At 45.8% G+C, this 24825-nt stretch overlaps 1 protein-coding gene across 3 annotated transcripts in view; it reads left to right on the plus strand.

Annotated features, from left to right (window-relative positions):
- Positions 1 to 18085, plus strand: part of LOC119433396 (septin-7-like) — a 95499-nt gene extending 77414 nt beyond the window's left edge. For 2 of the 3 annotated variants that reach the window (XM_037700591.2, XM_049671579.1), the window contains exon 12: positions 11719 to 16396. In XM_037700591.2, coding sequence (XP_037556519.1) covers positions 11719 to 11809 — 91 coding nt within the window. In that variant the 3' untranslated portion in view covers positions 11810 to 16396. Of the gene's footprint in view, positions 1 to 11718; positions 16397 to 17578 lie in introns of those variants that run through there. The other variant, XM_049671583.1, reaches the window with a different exon arrangement.
- Positions 18086 to 24825: the final 6740 nt, after the last annotated feature.

Genomic DNA, 24825 nt, shown 5'->3' on the forward strand with positions numbered 1-24825 from the left:
GCATGGGAACTTGTGTCGCCTGCACAGGACGCATCATCTACTGGAAATTATGCATGTTATGTGTCGTTGCGTTGTACAACCACTGTCAATACATCAACATGCTGTGCACTGCTGCTCCAGTTCGCATCAGCAGCTCGGTAACCATAATGCAAAGCCACCATGGAGGCCAGTAGTGAACATGACTGGTGAGCCACACTCAGAGGGGCCTTGAAGGCTGGACTATCATTTGGCTGCTGATTTTTGTCAATGTACAGATACTATAAAACCTTCACACATAGCACAGTCGCCAACCGATTTTCCGGACTTTGGGGGGACCAAGAAATAGTCAGAAAAATCGAACAGTCCGAAAAACTCATTCACCTTAAAAAAGAAAATTTATTAGGCTTAGAGTGGCATAAAAAAATCTTTAATTATGCCCTGCCTCATACTACGCTTAGAGGTGATGAGATTTGCGTGGATTTCCGCAAGACTGACGTCGTCTCCACATACAGTCGACAAGAGCATCACCGTGTTTGCGATCTCCGCTATCGCCGCTGAGATCGAAGAAACGAGCTCCGTTACTTCGCACGTGGCCTCCGCCATCAGCTCTGGCAGTGCATCATTTGCTCCGGCCTTTCCATTCAGCAGGACCTTGAATAAAGTTGATTTCATTCATTCATTCCCATTCGGCGCGTAGCCTAGCGGAGAAGTGTAACCTTCAAACTCTGTAACGGCTCAGTAATGGCACGCTGCCAGAGCTGATCGCAGAGGCTACGCTTTGCACCACTTGGCTCCCGCGAAGGCACAGAGGTGGCGGCGATCACACAAGTGCGAAGCCACACACGTCTCCGAGGCGTGTAAACCACGTGCAAAATAGCAACCGAGCCTAAAAAAAATAGTAATAAAAAACGGATTTCGCAAAGTGATTATGACGATAGTGCTGACCGAATAAAAGAAAAAGTGCCGTCCCCTAGAGCATTTTGTCAGCTAAGGAAAAGCGGGTATGGGCTCCAAGACGGGAGGATGGTGCGCGCTCTTGTGTGTCTCCCAATCATGGAGGCTATACAACGAGCAACTGGAAGCCTAGCTTGTGCAAGCCAGCGGAAAATCCAACATGGTGGCCTGCAAGAACGGGTAGCGTTGTTCGGAACGAGCGATTTAGTCCGGAAAATCGAACTTAGGAGCCTAAATTCTTCCGAAAAATCAGTCACGAAAATGCATTAGCTTTATGGGAACCCTGACGGTGCATTTATGAAGTCCGGAATATCCAACAAGTCCGAAAAATCGGTCGACAACTGTATTGGTATTCTAATAGATCTTCAGATTAGCACTGATGTCCGCTGATGCAGCTGTGGAAGTGTGTTGCAGAATAACTTATGGGTGTATTCATATATAAGGGCAGTCATAGGGGTGTCCCGGCAATTTCTTTCTTTGTTTATTTGAACAAAATGTTAATATAACATAGCAGAATCCCTCCATTAATCGTAACTGAGCTTTGTTTTCCAGGCTGCGGGGTGCCATAAACAGCAGCTTGTACATAACTAATCACCGCTTTCCTTTGTACTCTGAACAAAATTATACAGATATGGTTAGGACACCCCTATGACTCTCCTTACGCCTTGTCTGAACACCTTTCTGTATATTTTGTACACTTGTAATGTGACAAAATCTGTCTGTGCAGCATCCTTGTTATCCATAAGCAGGAGAAAATATTGGGGTATAGACCAACCCACTCACCCGCTTTAGAGCTGTCTCTGAGCACGTGTCTGAGTGATCCCGTGCGGTCTGCTTTCTTGTGAATCCAAGTGAGCCAAGATGAGCCTGATATTGGGGGAATCTGAGCGAACCATATGGTAGTATTTTTTTGTGAACCCAGCTGCATAACTAAAATGCACACACATCCAGAATGTACAGTGCTCACAAAATGAAATATATCAATTTAGGGCTAACTAACGGCGATACTTTCATTTCCACCGTCTTCAGTTTGTGTGACATCAGCGTAATTTTTGCTCATACACTTTGATCAGTCCACATCATCTTTAGTGACCAGGTTCATAGCGGCGTGACATTGCCTCTCTACATTTTCAAATTAAACTTCTTCTTGCACACTTGAGTAATTGTGCAAAATGGGTGTTCTACTTCAGTTTCCCTGTCACGTTTCTTTCCATGAGTATAGTACTTCCTTGTGGGTCATAACCTTCGTATGGTAGGAAAACTATTGTTTCGAGTTGCTCTTGCCGAGAATTCAACTTTTTTGGTGCCAGAATACATATTTTGAGCTGCAAGTGAACAAACATTTGCATCACTGTAGCCGATATTGTGCTAGATCTTGTGTTTTCAGTCTTCTTATAGCCATAGAAAAACCATTGATGTAAAGCATGCCAGCCAAGTTTTAAATTTACTTTATTGTAGCTGATAAATTATGTCAGTGTTCTTTACATCATCCGCCTGTAGTTTCGTTTATTGCAGTGTTATGGAATTATTAAAAAGTTCATGCAGTAGCTGTAGTGGGGAAGCATGCTTCATTTCATTGCTTCACTTCAGTTGGATGCTCTGCTCAGAAGTTTGTCTCGTTTAATCAGTGCACAGCAAAGTGCCCTTGAATGCTAGATGCACGTGAAACTGCAGATCCACCACCACAGTTAGCCAGAGTGACTAAATTTTCACATGCGAAGGACCCTTATTGCCTCACCTTTTGATTTAGTTCTTCATTAGTGAAATTGCTGTTCCTGCAGAGTGTATTGTGGGCAACTTCAGGAGCATTCTCTTGATAACCAGTCCTTGTTTCTACCCTTCTTCAGTTTTTTTTTTTTTTTCTGGCTGTTAATGACACTTCTAATTCGACATAACATCATAGTGTTCAGTTCTTTCATGTTCAATAGATGATCTTAGTTGGTTGTGAAATTAACATCTTTTGTCATTTTTACAAAAAACTCGAGACTGGATATTACGACAAGTATTACAGTATAGACCACTTATAATGTAACTGCTTATAGTGCAGGACCGGATATAGTGCGGTATTTTCAGACTCCTGTTAATTTTCCCATATCACTCCATGTATTGACCCTTTTCGCGGCGATACCGTGAGCGCTACCATATTTGATCACGTGGTGATGCGTCCATTGCTTGCCTCAACTGCCTCCGTTGCCTCCTTGTTTACAATGGAAGTGTATGACGCCAGCGCGGCTTAGAAAACCTGTTTTTGGAGATATCGTAGACGGTGACTAGGTGGACGACACGAAGCTTTGATCACAGGTTCAGAGAACATACAAAAGCGCTTTCAGAGCCAATTAGGCTATGTCCAAACGGCGCAAGCAGCGTAAATGGTGCTTGTTCTAAAAGTGGGGCTAAATATGTATTCCAAGCTAGCCAAACATTCCGCTCGTGAATTCAGTCAGGATTAGTGTATTTTGCTCTTTGTTCTTTATTCGGCAAATATTTTGAAGCAGTGGCTTGTAAGTTTCTGACTCAGTGAAGTTCCTCGGTGCGGCCACTATCTGATTATTTTCTGACTAATCGCTCGCGGGTGTGCTCAGTTCCGATAGATTTGTTCTTGCTGCGCACAAGGCTTTAAACGTAGCTGTTTTGTACATTGTAATACCTTGTAGCAAATATATATTACAGCTAGTAACTCGCTTACTCTTGTGGACCGTCGCGAAACATTCAGCTTCGACAATTCGTGCGCCATAGGTGTAGTCCGTCATTTATTGTGCGTATACAGTTCGCATATGTTCAAGTGTGCGCCCATAATGGTTCACTTATTCTTGATACGTCGGCGATAGAGTGGGCGTAAGTTTTTCTGCCATTTGGGACAGATGTGTATAGATAACGTGCGTGAAACTTACTGACAGGAAGCGGCGCTCTCCCTCTTTCATTGTTCAACGAGTGGTACTCACTCTTGCAAACGTTCTGGGGATGAAGCCCTTTTTTTGAAGGTTAGCGATACAAGGATGGCGGATGAGCATATTTCTGTATCCTCGAGGAAAGCCGTACATCACGAAGTGCCGCTAACACGTTCGGACAGTTGCAGCAGCGGTCCGCGAACTTGGCCACACACATTCATTCTATAACATGCCAGTCACTATTTTTGCAGCCAACTACTGCACACGTCTTCAATCCACATGATTCAATCTAGCGTAATTGGAGCACAGTGTGTTAGCGAAAACTCAGTGGCATTTCCAACAGCTGGTCGCACAGAAGCAAGGTAGAAGCGGTAATGGTTTCGTATTCGTGCGCGGTCGCTGAGGAGAGGTATGGCACGCCGCCGTGAGCGCCATCTCGTTTCTCTAAAACAAACTGCTCCGCGAAAAGGGTCAATACACGTATCGCTTATAGTGCAGTTGCGGGAAACGAAATACCGGTTACAGTGCAGCTGCCTGGGAGTGCGGAAGTCAGCAGAGACGGCGAATGCTCCCCTCAAACGGGCGCCCCAAGGAGTGCTCGAGGAAGAAAGAGAGACGAAGTGGAGGAGAAGGGCACGTGGTGCGAACGAACAGCCAGTGAGGCTGAAACCAGAATCTTGAGTGCGAGTCGTGAAATATCACGGCGCGCATAGCGAGTGAGGGCCACGAAACTGCTAACGCCGGCCAACGCTCGCTTCATGATAACGGTAGTAAACGAAACTTCAGGGAGTGGGCGGCGCCGGCACGGCACAGCGAAGGGCGCACGTGGAGACCGTGGAATATGAGGGAGGGAGGGCGGCGGGGTAGCGCATTTCGCCTCGGCAACTCCGCCGCTTCGGTGGCTCCCCTCACCCTCCCTCGTAGCTCCCTCACTTGCACCATGCATGCCCGCCGCCGCTTCAGCCGGCCCGGCGCCAGCTCTCCGAAGTTTCATTTTCTGCCATTATCGGGAAGCGGGCGTTTGCCGGCGTGGGCAGTTTCATTGGCTGGCCTGGGACAGCGCCGCTGCTTCCCTCTGTGCCGTAGCCGCAGCGTGCAAGGTCAACACGTGACTAGAAAGTAGAGGAAGCATAAAGGAGAAAGAAGGATTCACTGCCATTTTCTACGCGTGGCTACAGTAGCGTGGCTGAGACGTCTGCACGTACACGCATCTTCCAGCGCAACGCAGAATCGGCGACCTTGCCATTTGAGAGAGGTTGAAACTTCCGCCGCATTTTTTTTTTTTTTTTTGTAATATTTTTTTAGTTCGCACGCGAGATTGAGGGGTCTCTCTTAAGCTTTTACTCTATGGCGGTGCCGGAGCAATGCCGGTCGGAGGCGCCGCTGCGTGAATTATTTCGAATTAACGAGATTCCACTGTACATTGAATGCAAACGTTCTAGCCGCATTCCTCGACTGTCGCTTACGCGTGGCGGCTCGATGCACATGTTTTTCATATGTGCAGGCCTTGAAAATTGTTGCTTTGGTTATAGTGCGGTACCGCTTATAATGCGGATATTCGCAACTCTGGCGGCTTACGTTATAAGTGGTCTACACTGTATATAGAGTTACTTGGGAACTGGCACATACAACCTAGCAGAAGGTTCAGAGTATCTAACTTGCATCCAGAATCTGTATGCTATCTATCCTTAAAGGGATACGGACACAAAAGTTGGCGGGTGGTTTTTTGCGTCGGAACAAAGGTTGAACTGTTGAAAATGACGAATACAACAGGCTGCTTTGAAAAAAAGAACGAGAAACATCTTTTTTTTTTGCAATTTTCTGTTGCACCTTGCCTCCAAGCGGCCGCCGGCAGCAGCTGAAATTTGTCGTCATAACACCCACCTGCGGCCAAGGTCGGCCACAGCCGTCGCAGTGTTTCCCGGGGTGTCGGTCCCTTGCAGCGTTTGTTTCACCCCTTTCGGCGATCTTCGCATGTGGTCTGTCCGAAACATTATCCACGCAGGTGGTGCGTCTTACATGCGCCTTCCCGCGGTCGTCGCTTGGTATTGACGCGTTCATCGCGCTGGAAGGAAATGCTCAGACATTGCTGTTATAACAGCATCGTCGGTCGTGACACGCCGTCGCACACGTTTCCCAGAGACGAGAAGGTGCGTAAGCTTTGGATACCTGCCTATTAGAGAGCTTTAGCTTGTCGGGTAATCGGGTAAACGCGGGCGTTCGGGGGGAGCCGTAAACGTGAGCGGCCTGTATGGTGCTGCCACCTGGTGGCGCAGAGCTCAAACAGGAAAAAACAGCTAATATTGCAGTAACCAAGTGTAGTCTACTTCGCTGCTAGTGTAAATCTTCGGCAGGAACATGATTACGCCACTATCGAAAATTTACACCAGGAAATGACCAATAATTCTTGCATAAGTGTCTCGTGCAGAGCGAAATCTTCGTGCTACGGTTCGCAAAAACCTGACCGGGACTTCCACGGCCACCTGCTCTTCTTCGTCGCTTGACGCGGAAGGCTCGTAACCGTAAGCGGTAATATTTCTTGCCAAGTTGGAATGGTCCTCATCTTCAGACTGTACTCATCGATGGTAGATGCACCAGAACTCGAATCCATGCTCGGGATGGCGGCATTGGCGCGCTTCGAATGACCGCGGCCGGCCGGCTATCAGACGAGGGTGTCGTGACGTCACGCCTTGCAACTCCCGCGGGTCGGGCGGCGAGGCGCGCGCTCGCAAAAACGCCAAAAATAAAGCCATCGGCTCAAAAATGAGCTAAGTGACTACTTCGTTTTGGTGTAATCACACACTGAGGATTCATTTTCAGCATTTTCGTGAAATTTTCAGATTTTCTGTCTGTATCCCTTTAACATGGGTTAGTTTTCAGCCCTCGCTAATTTATTCCAAAGCCATTTTCAAACACATCAAACTAGACACAGTTATTGGATGAGTTTCTGATTGGGCTCAGGCACGAAAACAAGAGAAAATTCGCAAGACCGGCATCAGTCAAAAACAAAACTCACGAATTATATTTAAGCATGCCTTTGATCCTAAGGGTTATTGGGAGTGAAAACCTCCCCTAGAGATCAATGTAGCATGGCACATCATTCAGTAGTAGGTTTCTGTTCTTTCCAGTAATCGTAATGCTTCCAAAGCCGATAAGGTTTTAAATGACAGTGGTAAAGAGAACCACATCTTGTGAAATAGAAAATGACGTCGGCAGCACGATGGCAGAGAAAAATACTCGTGCCCACATTTAGTTCCTACACTGCAAGCTAGCCCGTGCACCATCGTTGGTGTAAGAGTGGATGTTCTGTAATGTGCAGTGCTTATATGGTGGATATGGATTGGCAAAATGAACCGAACCTCACTCACACACTCTCACGAATTGTGTTTATAGCTTATATGACTCAGATTCGCCAAAATCGGGTCCAGCCTGGCTCACTAATGAAATACTACTGGGCTACTTGGTGCGTCAGCAGTGCACCAGCTTGCCCAGCAGCATGTTGTTAAGCTATGTAAATGACCCACCATGGTGGCTTAGTGGCTATGCATTCTGCTGCTGAACACGAGGTGGCAGGCTCGATTCCCAGCCGGAGCAGCTGCGTTCTGATGGGAATGAAATTGCAAAAACACTCGTAGTACTTGGATTTAGATGGATGATAAAGAACCCCAGGTGACCAAAGTTACTCTGGAGCCCTCCATTACAATGTCCCTCGTTACCTAACGTGCAGTTTAGGAACATTACATTCCCAATTTGCAATCTATGTAAATGAAACAATGTGCATATGCCTGTGAACTATGCCGCAGAGCAACCTAGGCACTCCAGGCTTAGGGAGCACACACACTGCCAAGCATTGTAGAGGTTGCATTTGATCCTCCGTTAAAGTTCACAATTTACAAAAAATAGACCCAAGAAATTTACTGTATAAACGGGCACCTTACGTCTGTAAAATTTGATTTGATTTTCTCAGGTAACTTATACACATGTGCTCACTCAGGCTGATTGGTTCCAATGGACTTCACTGTTGTGACACAGTCGGCTAGCTCACTGTTCACACTCATATCTTGAATTACATTTAATTCTAGCTGATGGCTTCTACAGCATTTTTAACACAGCTGGCCTACCAATGAATTATAATAAAAGAACTGCGTGGCATATGTTCCATCCTAGGTGTGTGCTACATGCATGCCGTGTACACTACACAAATGCAAGTAACAAAAAAAAAAAAAAGAAGACGAGTCTCCCCTCACATTTATTTATTTATTTCTTCTTCGCCCTGCCTAGTGATGATCGTAGCGACCTATGGATACTCGCACAGTTGTATCTTATGAGGTGCTTCATACTTAACTGCTCTTTGAGGCTTGTCCTAAATAAGTCAGTATGTGGCTAAATGATTCTGAACTAGTGAGGTTTTGTGGTGAAGCTCTTATTGTGACTGCAAGTGCTCGAAAACATACAAAGGTACGATAGCATAAGTGCACCTCTATCTGAAGAACCAAATGTCGCAGTGTGCAAACAATTAAGAGGAAATGGGGGAAAGCATTAATGTTAATTGGATGGGGGCTTTCTGGGAAATCCTGCCTTTTGGTATTGCTTGCATGCGCCCATTTCGAGGCTGTATAGAAGCGCTGTGAGAGAATTGCTTGGTCTGTCTGGGGGACACAATGCACAAGAAGCATATGTACCTTTGAGAACATGCTGGCAATCTAAAGTTTCAGGACAAATGAGGGAGCCGTGAGATAACATAAAAATTGTGCTACTAATTGTGGTGAACATTAGGGCTTGTTGGAAATTAAGTGCTTGCTTTAAAATTTTGCATTTGCCAAATTAAGAAGAAAATTCATCGGCTCTTCCACTCCGTGAAGATGGTTAACCAGCGAAGCTGAAACGTGTAGCCCCAGTGTTTATCACTAGGTTAATCCTGAGGGTTCAGTAAAGTATTTCTCGATTACGAGGTTACACACATGTTCGGCTGCAACGGAGAGAAAATCATCACTGACGGTATGTGCCTGCAGTCTGCCGTTGTCGCTTGTGTTCGATGTCTCGAGTTTGCTCGGCGGCGTGGTTAGCAGCATTCGCCTGCCATTGCCGCATGCGATTCTTCAAAATTAAATTGCTTCAAAATTAAATCTGTCCATAGGTAAGACAATGAATGGCTCTTACCCCCGTAAACGCGGCCTCCCCATTATGACGACAGAAGAGAAGTGAAATTCTACGCTGGAATGATGAGCGGCAACGCAGCCAGTTGTGGAAGAAGACGACAACGAAGGGCGCGGGAGCAGTGGCACAAGCGCGTGCCGAGCACGAGCATGAGCGCAACCCGAGGGGTACCTACGAGCCAGCTTCGGAACACGACGACTACGTTCCAGTCAATGCTGATGATCGTTTTCTGTACACAAGTGATTTTGCCTAGCCTGAATGATGAAGTTACATCAGCATGCTCAGAACTGTCCTGAACATCTTGGTGGAGGAGGTGGCTGCTGGAATTTACATGTTCTTGCAGGACTTGTGTCCAGATTACAAGGCAGGAACAACGAAGGCTGGCTTCATTAGAATGTGCTCATGTGCTGGTCTTTTGACTTCAAGGTGCCACCAAGCTGTGACTACAAATGCAGCCAATTGTCACAAGATGCAGTAAGAAAAAAAGAAAGCATGGACAAAATTTGGAGGACACTTAAGCTTCACCTTTAAGAGTGGAACGCGATAGCATTCAAAGGCTCCCCGGTAACTGCAGCTTTCTTTTTTCTGCACCTTCGCCTCCGCGTGCCACTGCCGAGGAGGCAAGCGCCATCTGGATGGTGTTTTTGCAAGTAACCTACCCCGGCGCGCCACTGTTGGTATGGCAGAAGTGCTGGAAGAGGGGTTTGTGTTTGAGTTTCTGCGTTTTCTTGTATATTCAAATTACATTCCAACGCTATCATACCTGTAGGTTGTAGTTGGGTCGTATTTTACAATTTTTCTGTCGCATTTTACTTTGAAAAATTAATTAGTTCATCTGCGCCACGCGGAGGGCCTGTGTGGTTCGGGATGATTTTCTTGGCCGTGGACGCCTCACGCCGACGCCGGATTTTTTGTGACACATGGCCCTTAACACTATTGCGTCAAAATGCATTAAATACTACCAAAAATGCCCACAAGGCTCGCATAAAACTGCTCATGAATGAGCAGCACATTAGGCGCGCTTGCACAATCTTCTGGTTCAAGCTTGAGGAACTTGGGTTACTCCTGTAAGCTATTTCGAATGCCTTACATATTGAAGTAATGTACTTTTGTAGCAGCTTTCATGTGAACATATCAGTTTCGGTTACATATTCTGAGCCTTATGTTTCTGGATTTAGCTTGAATACTCTGTACATCTTGGTGCCTTCGTCTAAGGTACAGTGGCCTCTTCACGACTCTCAGCTTCTTTCATTCGAGATTGGTCTTTTGTTTTTGTTTTTTTCGCACGGAAATGCCCTCCTTATTCCTGATGATTCAATCAGTTAGATCAGGGAACTGAGCTATTGTTGTGATGGCAAGCTGCACTGGGTTAAAAGAAAAGACATGGTTAAACAGGATAATGTGTACACGGTGATGATTTGGAAGGTTTGGCATATGAGACACAGATACAAGATGAGTTAGTGTAGTCCTTTTCATACCTCTCCGTGTCTTTTATGCCTAACCCTTCAAATCGTGAAATGCTCAGCCACTTTCATTTTTGCCTTTAGAAGTACACTTTCCCATTCTTTGAAGCTCTTCAAGCTTTTAGCATATGTGGCGCTGGATATTGCGGCAGCATACATTTAGGTTTATTTTATAGAGCATTGCACACCTTGTGACTCTCGCCTAATGCTTGCAGTCCTTTTTTTATGCTTTTCTTGCTTTCATTATTGAAAATGTTGAACTTTTATGAGCACATGTTGATATTGATCTTTCATGCTCACTTTGTAGGGCTTAGCAATGCACACTCAATACTTCACAACAGAAACACCATCTATAAAAACCTTGTCAGCATTTCCACATCGTTGAGCTTTTTTTTTACTGTCAGTCACTATGTTTAACTACACATCGAAACCCTTATTGCGGTTATCTTGTTTAACTGAAATGTACGTCTAAAAATAGACAATGCTTTTTTTACTTCTTTCGGCGATGTGCACTTCTGAATGCTACGCGTTTCTTTTGTAGCTGACATTTTGATGAAGGAGCACCACAAAAAATATAATTGTCCACCCTGGTCCAAATAATATTTTTGGATCACTGCAGAGAACCCTTTTTCTTGCAATTTTTTCGCCCATCTCTGTAGGCCCATTTAATGTGTACACATAGAACTCTCGAGACACTTTCGGTTCTTCCCTCTAGAACAGCCCACTAAATTTAGTGGTTAACAAAGAGAATCGCAAGTTTCAATAGCCTGCAAATAGGTGGGACCCTCTTGCTAGCACCAGTTTGTCTATGCAGTGAAAACATTCATTGATAATTGAATTTAACTCTCAAATGCACGAGAAAGCTACATATGGGAGCTCGACGCAGGAGATGCTTCTAATATTTTAACACATCAGGAATGCATATCTATAGTCAACCAAAGGTCAAAACACTTGTTTTCTCTGCAAACTTGGATCCCAAAAATATGCGACCGGGAAGGCTCGGGTATCACAAACACACTACAGCAGCCAAAACAGGGCCCATACTCACTGCATACTTTGCAGCTTATGGACTAGTCGCTTGCTGAAATACAGTTCGTTGCTACCAACCTCAGTTTGTGGCAAATGATGCCCAAGCACTAATCATTGACAGGAGGGGATTAGCACTTGCATCTGAAATTGTGCACTCTTATGAACAGCACATTCAAGTGCAGAGGAAGCAGCTTGTGACAATGCCTGGTTGTACAGTGGCCCTTGTCGATGTTGTTGGGCTCTTTCAGATTGCGCCGTTCTGTCTCTGAGGACCACTTCAGTAGCCGCAAATGCATGCAGTATGCTGCGCCCGTCCGAAAGAACTGCAAGCAGATGTAGAGTGATGCACGCCCCTACTACCACCCCTCTGCCGTCACCTCGGCACCCACCTTGCCTTTGGCCGGCTATAGTTTCTTGCGTCACACTGAGAGTTCAATGGACCAGCACATCCTTCTCTTTTTTTTGCGCTTATTTTTCTGTGTATGCAGCACACTATCAAGTTATCATTTTTCTGTCAGTGTTACGTGTTTTACTTGAGTTCTTCACTTCTGTGATGATTTTTCAAAGGTGTGTGAATGCTTAATGACATGTGCAAGATTACTGCTTCTGATTTTGTTGGCTCCTTTTGGTGTCTTTCAAACACCCTGTAGAAACACTGTTTGCATACTTTCTCAGGCATGCAGGTTCACTCACTCTTGTCCACAATATTAATTTTTATTTTTACATCTCTTGCATCTCTTGAAAGGCGCCTCTTTGATTGTGCTTTCATCATTTCATTATGACAGTCATGACACTTATCACAATTCCGCATTTTATTTTGTGTTCTGTGCCACTGCCCTCCATGCCAGCCAAAAAATGGGAAAAAACATGCCTGCATAACTTGCAGTGCTATTCAACAGAGGATCATGCACATGATATTTATGACAAGAACTTCATGCATGTTTTATTTTCTTTGCACTTTCTGCGGCATTATGTCAAGGTTGGACATTTTCCCCCATGTTGCAGTCTTCATTACATGTTGCAGTTGAGCTGTGGTTATTCAAGTCTGCATTGTAAATAACACTAGCCCTTATTTCAGTGGCAGCACATCCTTGTCATTTTGAGCTAAATGATCTGGTCACAACTGTTTTTTAGTGCACACATGCTTCACACATTGTTGTTACTTTATTTTTGTTTTTCATCCTTTGTTGCATTGTTACATATTTTATTCCCATTACTGTTGATTATATAGTATGTTCAAGTTTTGTGTGTCTTGTTTATCAGCCCATAAGGTTTGCATATTAGTGACTTGTTCTCAAGCATTTTATGCATTGGGTAGTGTGTTGGAGCTTGAACTTATTTCTTTCCCTCCAGAAGAAATGCTAGTAGCTTTCATACCTTTTCTCTCTGCTTTTGTTGTAGCTTAAAGTATTTATATTTTAAAAATTGTACATAACAGTAATTAGGACATGATTTTGTGATAAGCATGACCAAGGAGCACATTGTTTATTCCTAGTCCAACACATATTAGTTGTGAACCAGCATTTCAGCTATAAGTTTGTTGGTTTTGTCAGTGTTGGAAAAGAAAGGTGAGATAGGTAATGTGTGACCTGATTATTACCTGCATGTTTCCAAAGTCTACTATCTTAACTAAGTAGTAAGCACAAGAACTGTATGGGTTGGTTGTTATAGCTGTGACAAGTTGTATGTGATACGAGGAACTAGTATAGTCTGTGCATTCCACTGAAAGAAAAGAACAGCTCACACTAGAGAATGAGCTATTCCTTGAACGTGACATTCTGTACTGTTACTTTAGAATGGATTTGTGAGCAGCACAACACGCACTACAGATGAAAGGTGTCAGGAAAGCCAATACCTTCTCAGCTTGCACATGTGCCTTTGGATTGCACCATGTAACAACTTTGTCTACCACATAATATGAATGCTCTTTACTACTAAGTGGGAGATTCAGCACAATCACCTGCACAACTTATATATGCCAGTGGTCATCAAGAAACATGCCTAAGATTACGCACACATCTTTGCTTCTGCAAACTAATATTCAGTTGAAGCAAGAGCCTGATCTCACTAAGTGGCCTTAGTCTGGTAGCCTTTCGGTTGATTGTTCTAATAGTTTGAAGTGGGGACTGCTAGTATGCTGTCGCCGTTAATCGTGACTGTGGTCTGCAGAGTAAGAACTTAGAGCTGCATATCGACCATAAGTGGTGTTTAGCAAGGCAAACTAGCACATTGATATCAGTGTGTTGTGTTAAATGTTTTATTTTCTAACAAAGAAAGGTGACGTTACCTTTCTTGCTAGATGTTGCCCATTGCTTCAGCTATAGCACGCATATTGGTATCAACTGTAATATGTTCCTGATAATGTGTTGCATCATTCTTTGCATTGCCAGTACTACCTTTGGTGGGCTTTCAAATACCAAAAAGTTATTTTTTATTTTGTTGATTATCTTATGTTGAGTTTTGTTTTATAGTTTATGTTCTGTTGGGAACAAAAACGATCTTAAAAAGTAATGACAGGGTCTTATGTGAAACGAAATTGTATGTGTGTCACCACTGAATTGAGACATGCACCAAAGCGCTGGAGCTCAGGTAATATGGGGTCCTGTGGCTGATCACTAGGGAAGTTCAGTATGCTACAGCTTGAAATATTGGCTGCATGTTTGCATGTTTTCTTATGGTATTCTTACTAGGCAGCAAGTGATGCTTCCTCTGTGCATGCTCTCCTTCAGTTTTGATGCTCATATCCTGTATGTCCTCGCTCCTGAAAATTGCATATATGCATTTGTTTCCATTTTGATTATTTGCATTGTTTTCTAATTCTAGCCCCTAGGCAGCCCTCATTTTGACTTGCATTAAGGTTTACCTATAGCTCCTCTTTTGTTTACTTCGTAAATGGACAGTGCCTCTCTTGTCGGTAGTTAATGGCATAAACCTGTTTTGAGAGACCTTGACCACTCCACATATAGTCCACACATTTATTTTATTTCACGAGCTAGTTAATACCGTCAGCATAGTTCATTCACTGTGTTTAGCTAGAGGCTCAGATAAAAAGCTTTATGTGAAGCGTGCTGTGCTCCTACCTTTCATTCTCAGTTGATGTCAAGATGAAGCTACAGAGAGCTATGATAAATTTTATATGCCATTCGCATGCACCAAGTTTAGATAAGAGGGAGGTAATCAAATAATATTTATAGCACTAAGTTTGGCACTCTGGGGTGATTGTCGAATAAATGACTGTGTAAGTGATAGTTTCTGTATCCCCTCTGCCTAGTTCTGGGTGTTATTAAGAAAAGAACTTACTGTTGGCTTCATTAGTGCTGTAGCATCATAAATTGCTATGCTTTTCGGCCACCTAGTTGTGTTAAATGTTACCAAGAACCTGTTGAAATCATTTGCATAGCGTACAGGGTTGCAGTTGCTTTCACTAAATGTATCTCTCCCTCTCTCTCTCCTTTCCATTGGCTGAAGTTGAAGAACAGTACTGGAATTTTTTTTATCAGGACTAGCAAAGTCTGGGAGCTCGTATTTTTATGAAGAGCACACAGAGCCTATGATTAATAATTAAAAGTGTGAAGTCTGTGAGGAATGAAAGAATTGAGGTTAAAAAACTGATGAATGAGTAAAAGGGTTAAAAAAAATTGATAAGTAATCCTACCAGAAAATGCACACATTCTCAGTTTGATACAAGTTTTCTATTCTGTTAAAAATGAGAATGCATAGAGAAACAGCGCATTTCAATCAGTAGTACCTTTGTATGCACGTTTGTCCCCATGGTTTCAATCAGTTTACAGTCTACAACTTGTAACCCATATGCATTGTGGGCCACATCACTCTTTCTGTACCAAAGGAAATGACCAATAGTACCAAATTTTTCAGCGATTTCCAGACACTTGGCCTCATGACTATACTCACTAGCAGTAGAAGGGCTAACAAAACAATTTGCTTGTGAAGCAGGCTCATGATAGCCAGCTAAATGAAAGTACCAGCCAGTCATGAAGCGTTCTAAAGTATGAACAGCTTTGTGAATATCTACTGACGTGAGCAAGTAAAGTTTTGCTTGAATCCATAAATGAGGAATGTGGCAAAAGGAAACCTATATCCTCAACCTACTTCATAACTGCATCATCCAAGGGCACTTTTATTTCATGTTTTTGTGAATAAATTATAGCTGTTCTAGCTTGTAATTCGCCACTAATGATAAAAAAAAAAAAAAAAAAAAAACCTGTGAAGGTCACACTTGCCTTAGCGGCTTATTTATTCACAACATTAAATAACATTACCGTAGGCGCTGTTCTGTCATGTTGGACCTGGGCCTTAGGAGCACATGCCTTAGGCAATGTTATATTCTGTTGTCATTATTAAATTGTAGCTCCCTAGGCCTGAATTTCACCTCATACACTTGGGAAAGGCTACACTTGGCTCATGCCTTAGGGTCAAAAAGCAATAAATTTGTCCTATGGTTCTTGTTCGTGATCTAAAATAGTAGCCAGCTCTCATGTTGGCCTTGTTGCATCATGATCATGCAGAATCTGTCCATATTGTAATGACTATTTTGTGTTATGGCTTGGGCATGGTTTTGCTATCCAATCCATGCATGAGCAGTGGTCAGCAATCATTTATTGCAGTTAAAAGGAAGTAATGAAAGTTCAGTGACTGGTGTGTGAAGAAGCTTGGTCTAGAAAGGGCATTTGCCACTGAAAGTTTTAAAATCAACATATTTATATGTCGCTCTTGCATTTCACCATTGCATATAGTCATTGAAAGATCATCATATTGAAATGTTAAGTTTTGCTCATTTGGATGTTGTTGGAAACGTTTCTTTGGGTTGGCCTTGCCTTATTTAAGATGACTTGAGGAGCTTTTTACCCAGGTACCCATTGCCAAAATGTATATGCCTTGAAAAATAAATTGATTTGGTAATGTAAAGCTGAAATTTCAAATGTGAATTTGTTTTCCCTTTAATAAATTTGGGGCGCTAGCAAAAATATTGGTCTGTTCCAGTTACTGACTAGAACATCCTGGGGCAAGAGGAAGGTTGATCAGTTTTTGTACAACCTTCACATGAGAGCATTGCTGTATATTACATGTGTCTTTAGTAATGGAAACCTGAACTTCCTTTTGAGCTCTGCTCTTGTTTGGCAGCCACTACGATTGCCACAGCTAAATTTCAAGTCTTGGTACTGATGGTCTTTGAGTTTTCATTAGGGCTTCAGTTTTCTCTAGAAATATGCCAAAAGTCGGAATTTATTTTTTGTATACTGTGCACATGTCAATATGTGCACAGAACACATCAAAATAATTGGGGTGACATTACATCAAATGTATGGTTGCTCCAACATTTTGTGACTTTCGAAAGCTATGGTATGAAACAATATTTATCTTAACGCATCTCCTGCTGAGTTATGCCACTGCCATGAAAGACCCTATGTGAAACCCTGCAGGCAAGCTTAACTTGACTGAGTGTATGAATAAGATAGTGGCACTCACACTGCAAGGAGATACATGCAGGGAGAGCTTGCACATGTACCGCCATTCTTGCCTGATGTAAGAACTTGCGGGTCTGAACTTGCTTACTGCGAGAGTAGGCACAACTGTGTTGGCGGTGCCAAGTGATGTGGAAAACACTACGTGCTTGAGTTTGCAAGTTCTAAAGTTTAAAATGTTGGACAGTTTGCTGTTACACAGTGGATCTCAAGCTTTTCATTATTATTCGTTATTATTAGTCAACCCTGTTTCCTTTTACTTGAAAAATATTGCATTCAGCTCGTGTCATTCCCAGAAAGATCGTAGTGCATTGTGTGTGATTGTCAGTCTTATTTATAAAACATGGTGAGCAAGCTAGTGAAAGTTGAAGGGAGAGTTAATTGGCTTGCGCTGTAAGTGGAAATTGTTTATGTCGAAGATGCCGTGCAGCACAAAAAGGCATAGTGGAATGTTAGAATTGAGCTAGTGCATAATTGTTAGAGTTGCTGCAAGACTGAAAGTGAGTAAAGGCAGCTTGTTTCCTGGTCGCCGCACAGGTGGCTCGCGACGACGAAGCTGGGCACCTGAAGTGTTACTGACTTGAAGCAACCCTGTTTCCCTTCCCCCCTGCTTGTGTTTTCGCAGACAACTCGACGGGAAGGAGAAGCGTAAGGAAAAAAAGAAAGGCCTCTTTTAGGCGCCTGAAGGGAGCCTGCTGGACCGTCGGAAGGAACCGCCAGCCGAAAGGGACCCGCTTCCATTGCCCCAGCTTCTCTCTTTTTTCTGTTTTGCCCACCGGGTTCCTTCAACCCCGTTAAGCGCTTGAGCAACGCGGCGGAATTTTTATTTAATGTTTCTGTCTATGTTCACCGTATGCGCACGCTTGCGTGAACGGTTCACACTCTAATGGCAAAAGCGTCGGGAGTAATCAGTGGATGCCAGTTCTAACGCATGCCAGGCAAGCTGCTTCGTGCGATCGTTCCGTGTCGCCGGTTCAAATGTGAGGACATGCGCACAGCTTTCGGCTGAAGGTCGTGCGTGCGGGCGGGCATTGGTGAAGCAAACGAACTGCGCAGCACATGGAATTATTTCTATATCTGATATAGCCTTCGCTTTTCTTGTTTCTACGCGCGCGTGGGTGGGGTGGGGGGAGGGGGGGGGGGTGTGCATTTGCTTGCGCGCTTTCCTCAGCGCAAATTCAACGACGTCATTGTGTGCCAACAACAGTTCGCCGGTTTATGCTCCTTCCTCTATACGAAACGTGAGCCGGGTTCACGCGCTGCTGTGTTCAGATCTCCTAGCCCACGTGCGGTTCAAAAGTGGCGAGCCGAGCACGCGACGCGGCTCGCTGCTGAAGTAGCGTCCCAATGCTGGACGCTGTTCTCGCTCAAGTACGGCTCATATTTGTTCTTCACCTCAGGATGCTTTGTTTTCTAGCACGTCTGCGTTACGTACGTTTACGTTGACGTTCGTAGCGGCCCGTTTAACTTGACGCACGCCACGTGCCGTGCGCCTTTTCTGTGAGCGCGCGTGGTTGTAGAGCTGGGACGCTGTGTAGGGAGAGCGTCGATGTCCGACGCTGTATGATGGAGACTTCCTCCAGAAGGTTGTGACCTTATCTGGCACAGGCGGCGTTGCTGCTGCGCGCTGTCTCCGTACAGCCGTGCGGTTCGTCTCAGTGCGGCGCCGCACTCGCACACACACGTACTTCACTCGACATTCTTAAATGTGTCCACTTTTCGGGGTGCACTTGTTTTCTTTTTCTTTCTTTTTTTTTTTTTTTTCAACGCTGTGTGCTTGGTACTTACCAGGAATGCTAGGCTGGATATTTAAAGGGGGAACCACGTGCTACGCATGCCCGACAATATTTTTTAAGGGGGGTGGCGGGAGAGGAGGGGTTGTAGCGTTGTATTCCCGGCTCTAATTTGAACCGCGTAGTTACCTATGAAAATACGCAGTGGGCTGCGATCGCAACGTGGTTACTGCGCAGCGTGAGCTGTCGAATAGACGTTCCGTGTGGTTTGCCCTGTCGAGCCCACAAGAATTAATTAGCATTATTATTGCGTGAAGGAAGTGACATCCCAGTGGTGGGTGCAGAGTGAACAACGGCCACAGGAGGATGTGGATCAAGGGGTAGGCGGTGGCCGAAATCAGCTCAAGCTTCTGTGTCGTCGTTGCGCGCTTCTGTGTCGGCGCCTGTTTTTATTCGGCTGCGTTTCCTTTTCCCCCGCCGGATGCGGAAACTGCCAGGGAGGGGAGAGAGAGCGTGTGCCATAGGCTCGCGGTGTGTTCGCACCTGTCGGAGGAACAGCCACACAACATTCCCTTCCGCAGGAGAGCGGCGCTCTTCCGACCCGCCGCCCCAGCCCTGCTTCGAGGCAGCGGCGAACGCGACAGAGCGCCGCCACTTGTACACCCGCGGCTTTTTCTTCGATTTGCACATACTATATATATACATATTATAAATATAGTAAATATGTGTTGAGAAAGAGAAAACTTGTTTCAGGTGGCCAAAGAATTCTGCTTTGCTTCTCTGGTATTCGCGACGTTCGAACTTTTTTTTTAACGTCTATCTGTGTGTGTGTGCGTCTCGCTAATTTATAGCCACGTACGTGTAACTCGTCCACTATTTATACTCGGTGCCGCGACCGCGTGTCGTGTGGTAGGCGACTCGAGAAAAATGTGCTTCAAAGTGACCGATCTTTACTTGCTGTCAGTCTCCCAGACGTGTAAAAATTTTGCTTTGTTGTTTTTGTACAAATGAAACGAATAAACAGTATCTTAAGATTCCCCTTGCGCTTTTTGTGTGTGTGATTTTCTTTTTTTTTTTTTCCCTAATCCGCCAGGCGGCCTGAATTGTGGCTAGAGAGAACAACACTGGCGCGCCTGTGTCATCCGTTCAATCACTGGTGAAAAACAAAATAAAAAGTGTAAAGGCGATTTCCACCTCTAGTTGCATCGATCATACAATGTCTTCCTGAGTGAGTTGGGGTTGAAATGGGGCAGAGTCTCAGCGCACGGCACTCTTATCGCGTCAACCCTCGCGCGAGGGGAGTAGGAGGATGTCGGACTCTTGCATTATCTTCAGGGATCGACCAACATTAAAATTTAGACTGCGCATACCCACGGGAACGGCCCACGAGAGAGGCTAGAAACACGTACCAGATATAATGGGGATAACTCGCTAAGGCTGATTTTAAAATCGCCCTCTACTCTTACGTATACTGTTGGCAATAACGGAAACGAATTTACTATTCACGAGGAGGGAGGAGTAGGGGAAAAAAAACTAAGGCCAGCACTGAGGCCCAGTAACGAGCGCCTGCTCCCCTAAGGCCCGCGAATAATCCGCCGAGTCCGAGTGAAGCCAAGCACTCCAGAAAGCAGGGGGAGGGTAAGGGAAATAAGGAGAGGTAATGGCAGTGTTACATGAGTACAGAATGTGTTCTGTATCTGCCTTTATCTCCGGACATTTAGGGCAGCGAGCTGTGCTACGCCATCCGAAGTTGTGGAGCCTAGTTGGGCCTTTGGTGACAATATAGAGCGTTACGGTTTGCTTTGGGGGCTGTTCCAGCGGTGCCTGTGAAGTAATTTCAGAAAAGTTTTAGCACAAAGTATTTGGAAGCAGGAGGCTTGCCAAAGGTGAGGTAAAAGACTGCAGCGGACGGAACACCGCCGTTGACAAGTAGACCGACGACCTTGCAGGCTGCGGTGCTTCATGTCGGTAAGAAGGTTGAAATGGCGCAAGAAATACGCTACTAGGATTGCAACGGAGATATCCAGAAATCGTTATGCCGCCTACACAGTCAGTGATCAATGGTGAGGGAATTCTGACCGCAAGTTTAGATGAACCGAACCAAGCGTTAACACCTTGGAGGGGGTGGGTGGCTGATTTCGCGCGGAGACTCCGGTAAACCGTATACTCGTGAACTATTCTCACATCTGAACCGGTGTGGACGCTTGCATCAACGCGGTCGGTAATGTGGACTAGTCGGCTCCAGACTTTGGCCACGGTCGCCCACCGCTGCTACTGAAGACCGGCCGTGCTATTTCTGTGTCACTAGCCCGGCGGGTGTGGGCATTACCAGGCGCAATGATATACTGTATGCTTTGCTCCACAGCAGGGCCAGTATGAGAGATAATGTGTGGTGTGGAAGAAGTAAAGGAGCGAGACCTCCGTGACAGATCGATCGAGATATGCATATAACCGCAGGACGATAACTATCTTTAATGATTTGGTGGAAACATTGAAATAACTTTCTAGACCTCCATGTGTTGGCACGTATAGGAGCACCACATCAAAACAAGCTACGTGGAGTTTGTTTTGGAAGTCGAGAGAACAGTGGACTGAGCAAGTAACGCGACCTCTTCAAAATAGCCAGTCCTTCCTGGCCGGTTTGCGTGACCGATAGATCTGTGAGAAAAGGTGCAACCTCTCTTCATGAGAGGGCTGGCCCTTAACATGTGGCAGATTCGTGGTGTCCGGTGTACCACATATGCTTGCGATATACATGATTTATCGCCATCCCCTTTGTAAAGGGAGGGGGTCGCAAATAGTCACCAAGCCTGCTTGAGCTAATCAGGTAATTTATACATGGTTGTCAGTCTAGCCTTTTGCCTATATCTTAAAAGCGCTAAATCTACTTGGTACAGTTACCTAAGCCTGAACGGATCCGGTCCTGTCAATCTCTTCCTTTCTTTTTTTTTCTGCAGTGGAAACAGCCATACAACCCCTTTTGACAACGGAGGACCTATGCATGTGGCCTTGGACGTATTGGCTGACTGTCTTAAAACGACAGGAATGCAACCGTTATCGGAGAAGACGCAGTGCATTCTCACCAGAGGCAACCCAAAGCAGTGCCGTGTAGTCACCTTCTTATGACGCCTCCTCCAACTCGCAGGGGAACACACTGGCAAAACAGATGACGAATTGTGTATGATATATTTACCAAAAACCGCACCGTGGGACGGCGTGCTGTTGCCGGTCGCCAAACATGACCGGACTGTATTCACGGACGCCGCTGAGGGTCAGTGTCCCGACTGTGGTATAACGCTCGGTGGCTTTCGTCAAAAGAGCGAAGGAAACATACGTGACTGTATTACGGACGCCGCATTTGACACTGTGTCGCGAATTTCTGCACAATGCTCGGCGCCTACGCCCGAGCGCATGCACACCGGGAGCCGCGAGAAGGACGCGCCGAGCAGTTACATCCCGAGCCGATACCATTTAACGTGCTCGCACATCCTACAACACTATTGCCTTTCACGAAAAACACTACAACCGCCTCATAATACTCTGATGCGAGAGGAAGCCGTAATATGGCGGAAACTCCAAACAAACATATCCACACTTGATTCTCTACCACACCATACACCCTGCGCGTTGTATTCCTATAAATGCCCGCACTGTGATCAATGCGCAACGCTTTACCATATGGTATGGCCTTGCACAAGCGCACCAGAGCTCACGCCCCTAACACACCCCACAACACGGCAATGGGAGGAAGCGCTGTCCAGGATCCGATTCGACGGACCAGCTCAACCTCGTCAACCGAGCGAGAAGGGCAGCTAAGGCCGCTGGACTGAGGGGACCACGCACTGCAGAGCGGAGAAGCTATGCGTACGCTCGTGTGCTCTTTTGTATAAAGGTTATTCTCTCTCTCTCGGTGGCTTTCGTCATAAGAGCGAAGACGTGACTATTCACGAACATCGCATGAGGGTCAGTGTCCCGGCTTTCGGCATAACGCTCGGTGGCTTTCGTCAAAAAAGCAAACGAGAAATAGGTGACTGTATTCACGGAGGCCGCATGTGACTTGTGTCCCGACTTTCGGCATAACGCTCGGTGGCTTCCGTCAAAAGAGCGAACGAGACTGAAGATACTGTATTCACGGACGCCGCAAGGGACTTGTGTCCCGATCCCGACTTTCGGCATAACGCTCGGTGGCTTTCGCCAAAAGAGCGAACGATACAAGATACTATTCACGGTTGCCGCATGGGACTTGTGTCCCGATACCTACTTCCGGCATAATGCTCGGTCGCTTCCGTCAAAAGAACGAACGAGACTGAAGATACTGTATTCACGGACGCCGCAAGGGACTTGTGTCCCGATCCCGACTTTCGGCATAACGTTCGGTGGCTTTCGCCAAAAGAGCGAACGATACAAGATACTATTCACGGTTGCCGCATGGGACTTGTGTCCCGATACCTACTTCCGGCATAATGCTCGGTCGCTTCCGTCAAAAGAACGAACGAGACTGAAGATACTGTATTCACGGACGCCGCAAGGGACTTGTGTCCCGATCCCGACTTTCGGCATAACGTTCGGTGGCTTTCGCCAAAAGAGCGAACGAGACAAGATACTATTCACGGTTGCCGCATGGGACTTGTGTCCCGATACCTACTTCCGGCATAATGCTCGGTCGCTTCCGTCAAAAGAACGAACGAGACTGAAGATACTGTATTCACGGACGCCGCAAGGGACTTGTGTCCCGATCCCGACTTTCGGCATAACGTTCGGTGGCTTTCGCCAAAAGAGCGAACGATACAAGATACTATTCACGGTTGCCGCATGGGACTTGTGTCCCGATACCTACTTCCGGCATAATGCTCGGTCGCTTCCGTCAAAAGAACGAACGAGACTGAAGATACTGTATTCACGGACGCCGCAAGGGACTTGTGTCCCGATCCCGACTTTCGGCATAACGTTCGGTGGCTTTCGCCAAAAGAGCGAACGATACAAGATACTATTCACGGTTGCCGCATGGGACTTGTGTCCCGATACCTACTTCCGGCATAATGCTCGGTCGCTTCCGTCAAAAGAACGAACGAGACTGAAGATACTGTATTCACGGACGCCGCAAGGGACTTGTGTCCCGATCCCGACTTTCGGCATAACGTTCGGTGGCTTTCGCCAAAAGAGCGAACGAGACAAGATACTATTCACGGTTGCCGCATGGGACTTGTGTCCCGATACCTACTTCCGGCATAATGCTCGGTCGCTTCCGTCAAAAGAACGAACGAGACTGAAGATACTGTATTCACGGACGCCGCAAGGGACTTGTGTCCCGATCCCGACTTTCGGCATAACGTTCGGTGGCTTTCGCCAAAAGAGCGAACGATACAAGATACTATTCACGGTTGCCGCATGGGACTTGTGTCCCGATACCTACTTCCGGCATAATGCTCGGTCGCTTCCGTCAAAAGAACGAACGAGACTGAAAATACTGTATTCACGGACGCCGCAAGGGACTTGTGTCCCGATCCCGACTTTCGGCATAACGCTCGGTGGCTTTCGCCAAAAGAGCGAACGAGACTGAAGATACTATTCACGGTTGCCGCATGGATTTCTGTGTTCCGACTTTCAGCAGTGGCCTTCTCGAGTGGCTACAGGTGTGAGACTGTGCGCTCTTTCAACACCTAGACGACCCGTCAACCCTCGCCTAACAGGGAATATAGAGTTTTGGGTTTGGTGCACCCAAAGTAGGGGACGCAACCGCCAGGCGTACAAAAGAACGCAAAAAAAGTATGCAAAAGAATGCAAAAGCCGTATAAAAGAACGGAAGCAGGGCGCGCTACTTCTGAAATTCTAAGAATGACGCGAACTGTGGCGGGGCATATATAACGGTAAGCCAATTGTACCGACTCTCTGGAAGTATTTAAATCGCTTTCTAGACCCCCACGTGTTGGTGTTTTGGAACACGATATAGAACAAGCCGCATGAGATTTTCGCCTCGCAAGTGGAGTAGGTGCGCATGGTCTGGGTCCCGGGGCACGCGGGCAGTGTCGGCAACGGCGCGGCCCACGACGCGGCGAGCGAGCTGTTACACTTCCGCTTGTCTGCTCAGCTGAACGACGTCCCTACCGCGCAACAGCTCATTTGACCGCAAGGTCCAAGA

The sequence above is a fragment of the Dermacentor silvarum genome, chromosome 1 (assembly GCF_013339745.2).
Source record: "Dermacentor silvarum isolate Dsil-2018 chromosome 1, BIME_Dsil_1.4, whole genome shotgun sequence".
Classification (NCBI taxonomy): domain Eukaryota; kingdom Metazoa; phylum Arthropoda; class Arachnida; order Ixodida; family Ixodidae; genus Dermacentor; species Dermacentor silvarum.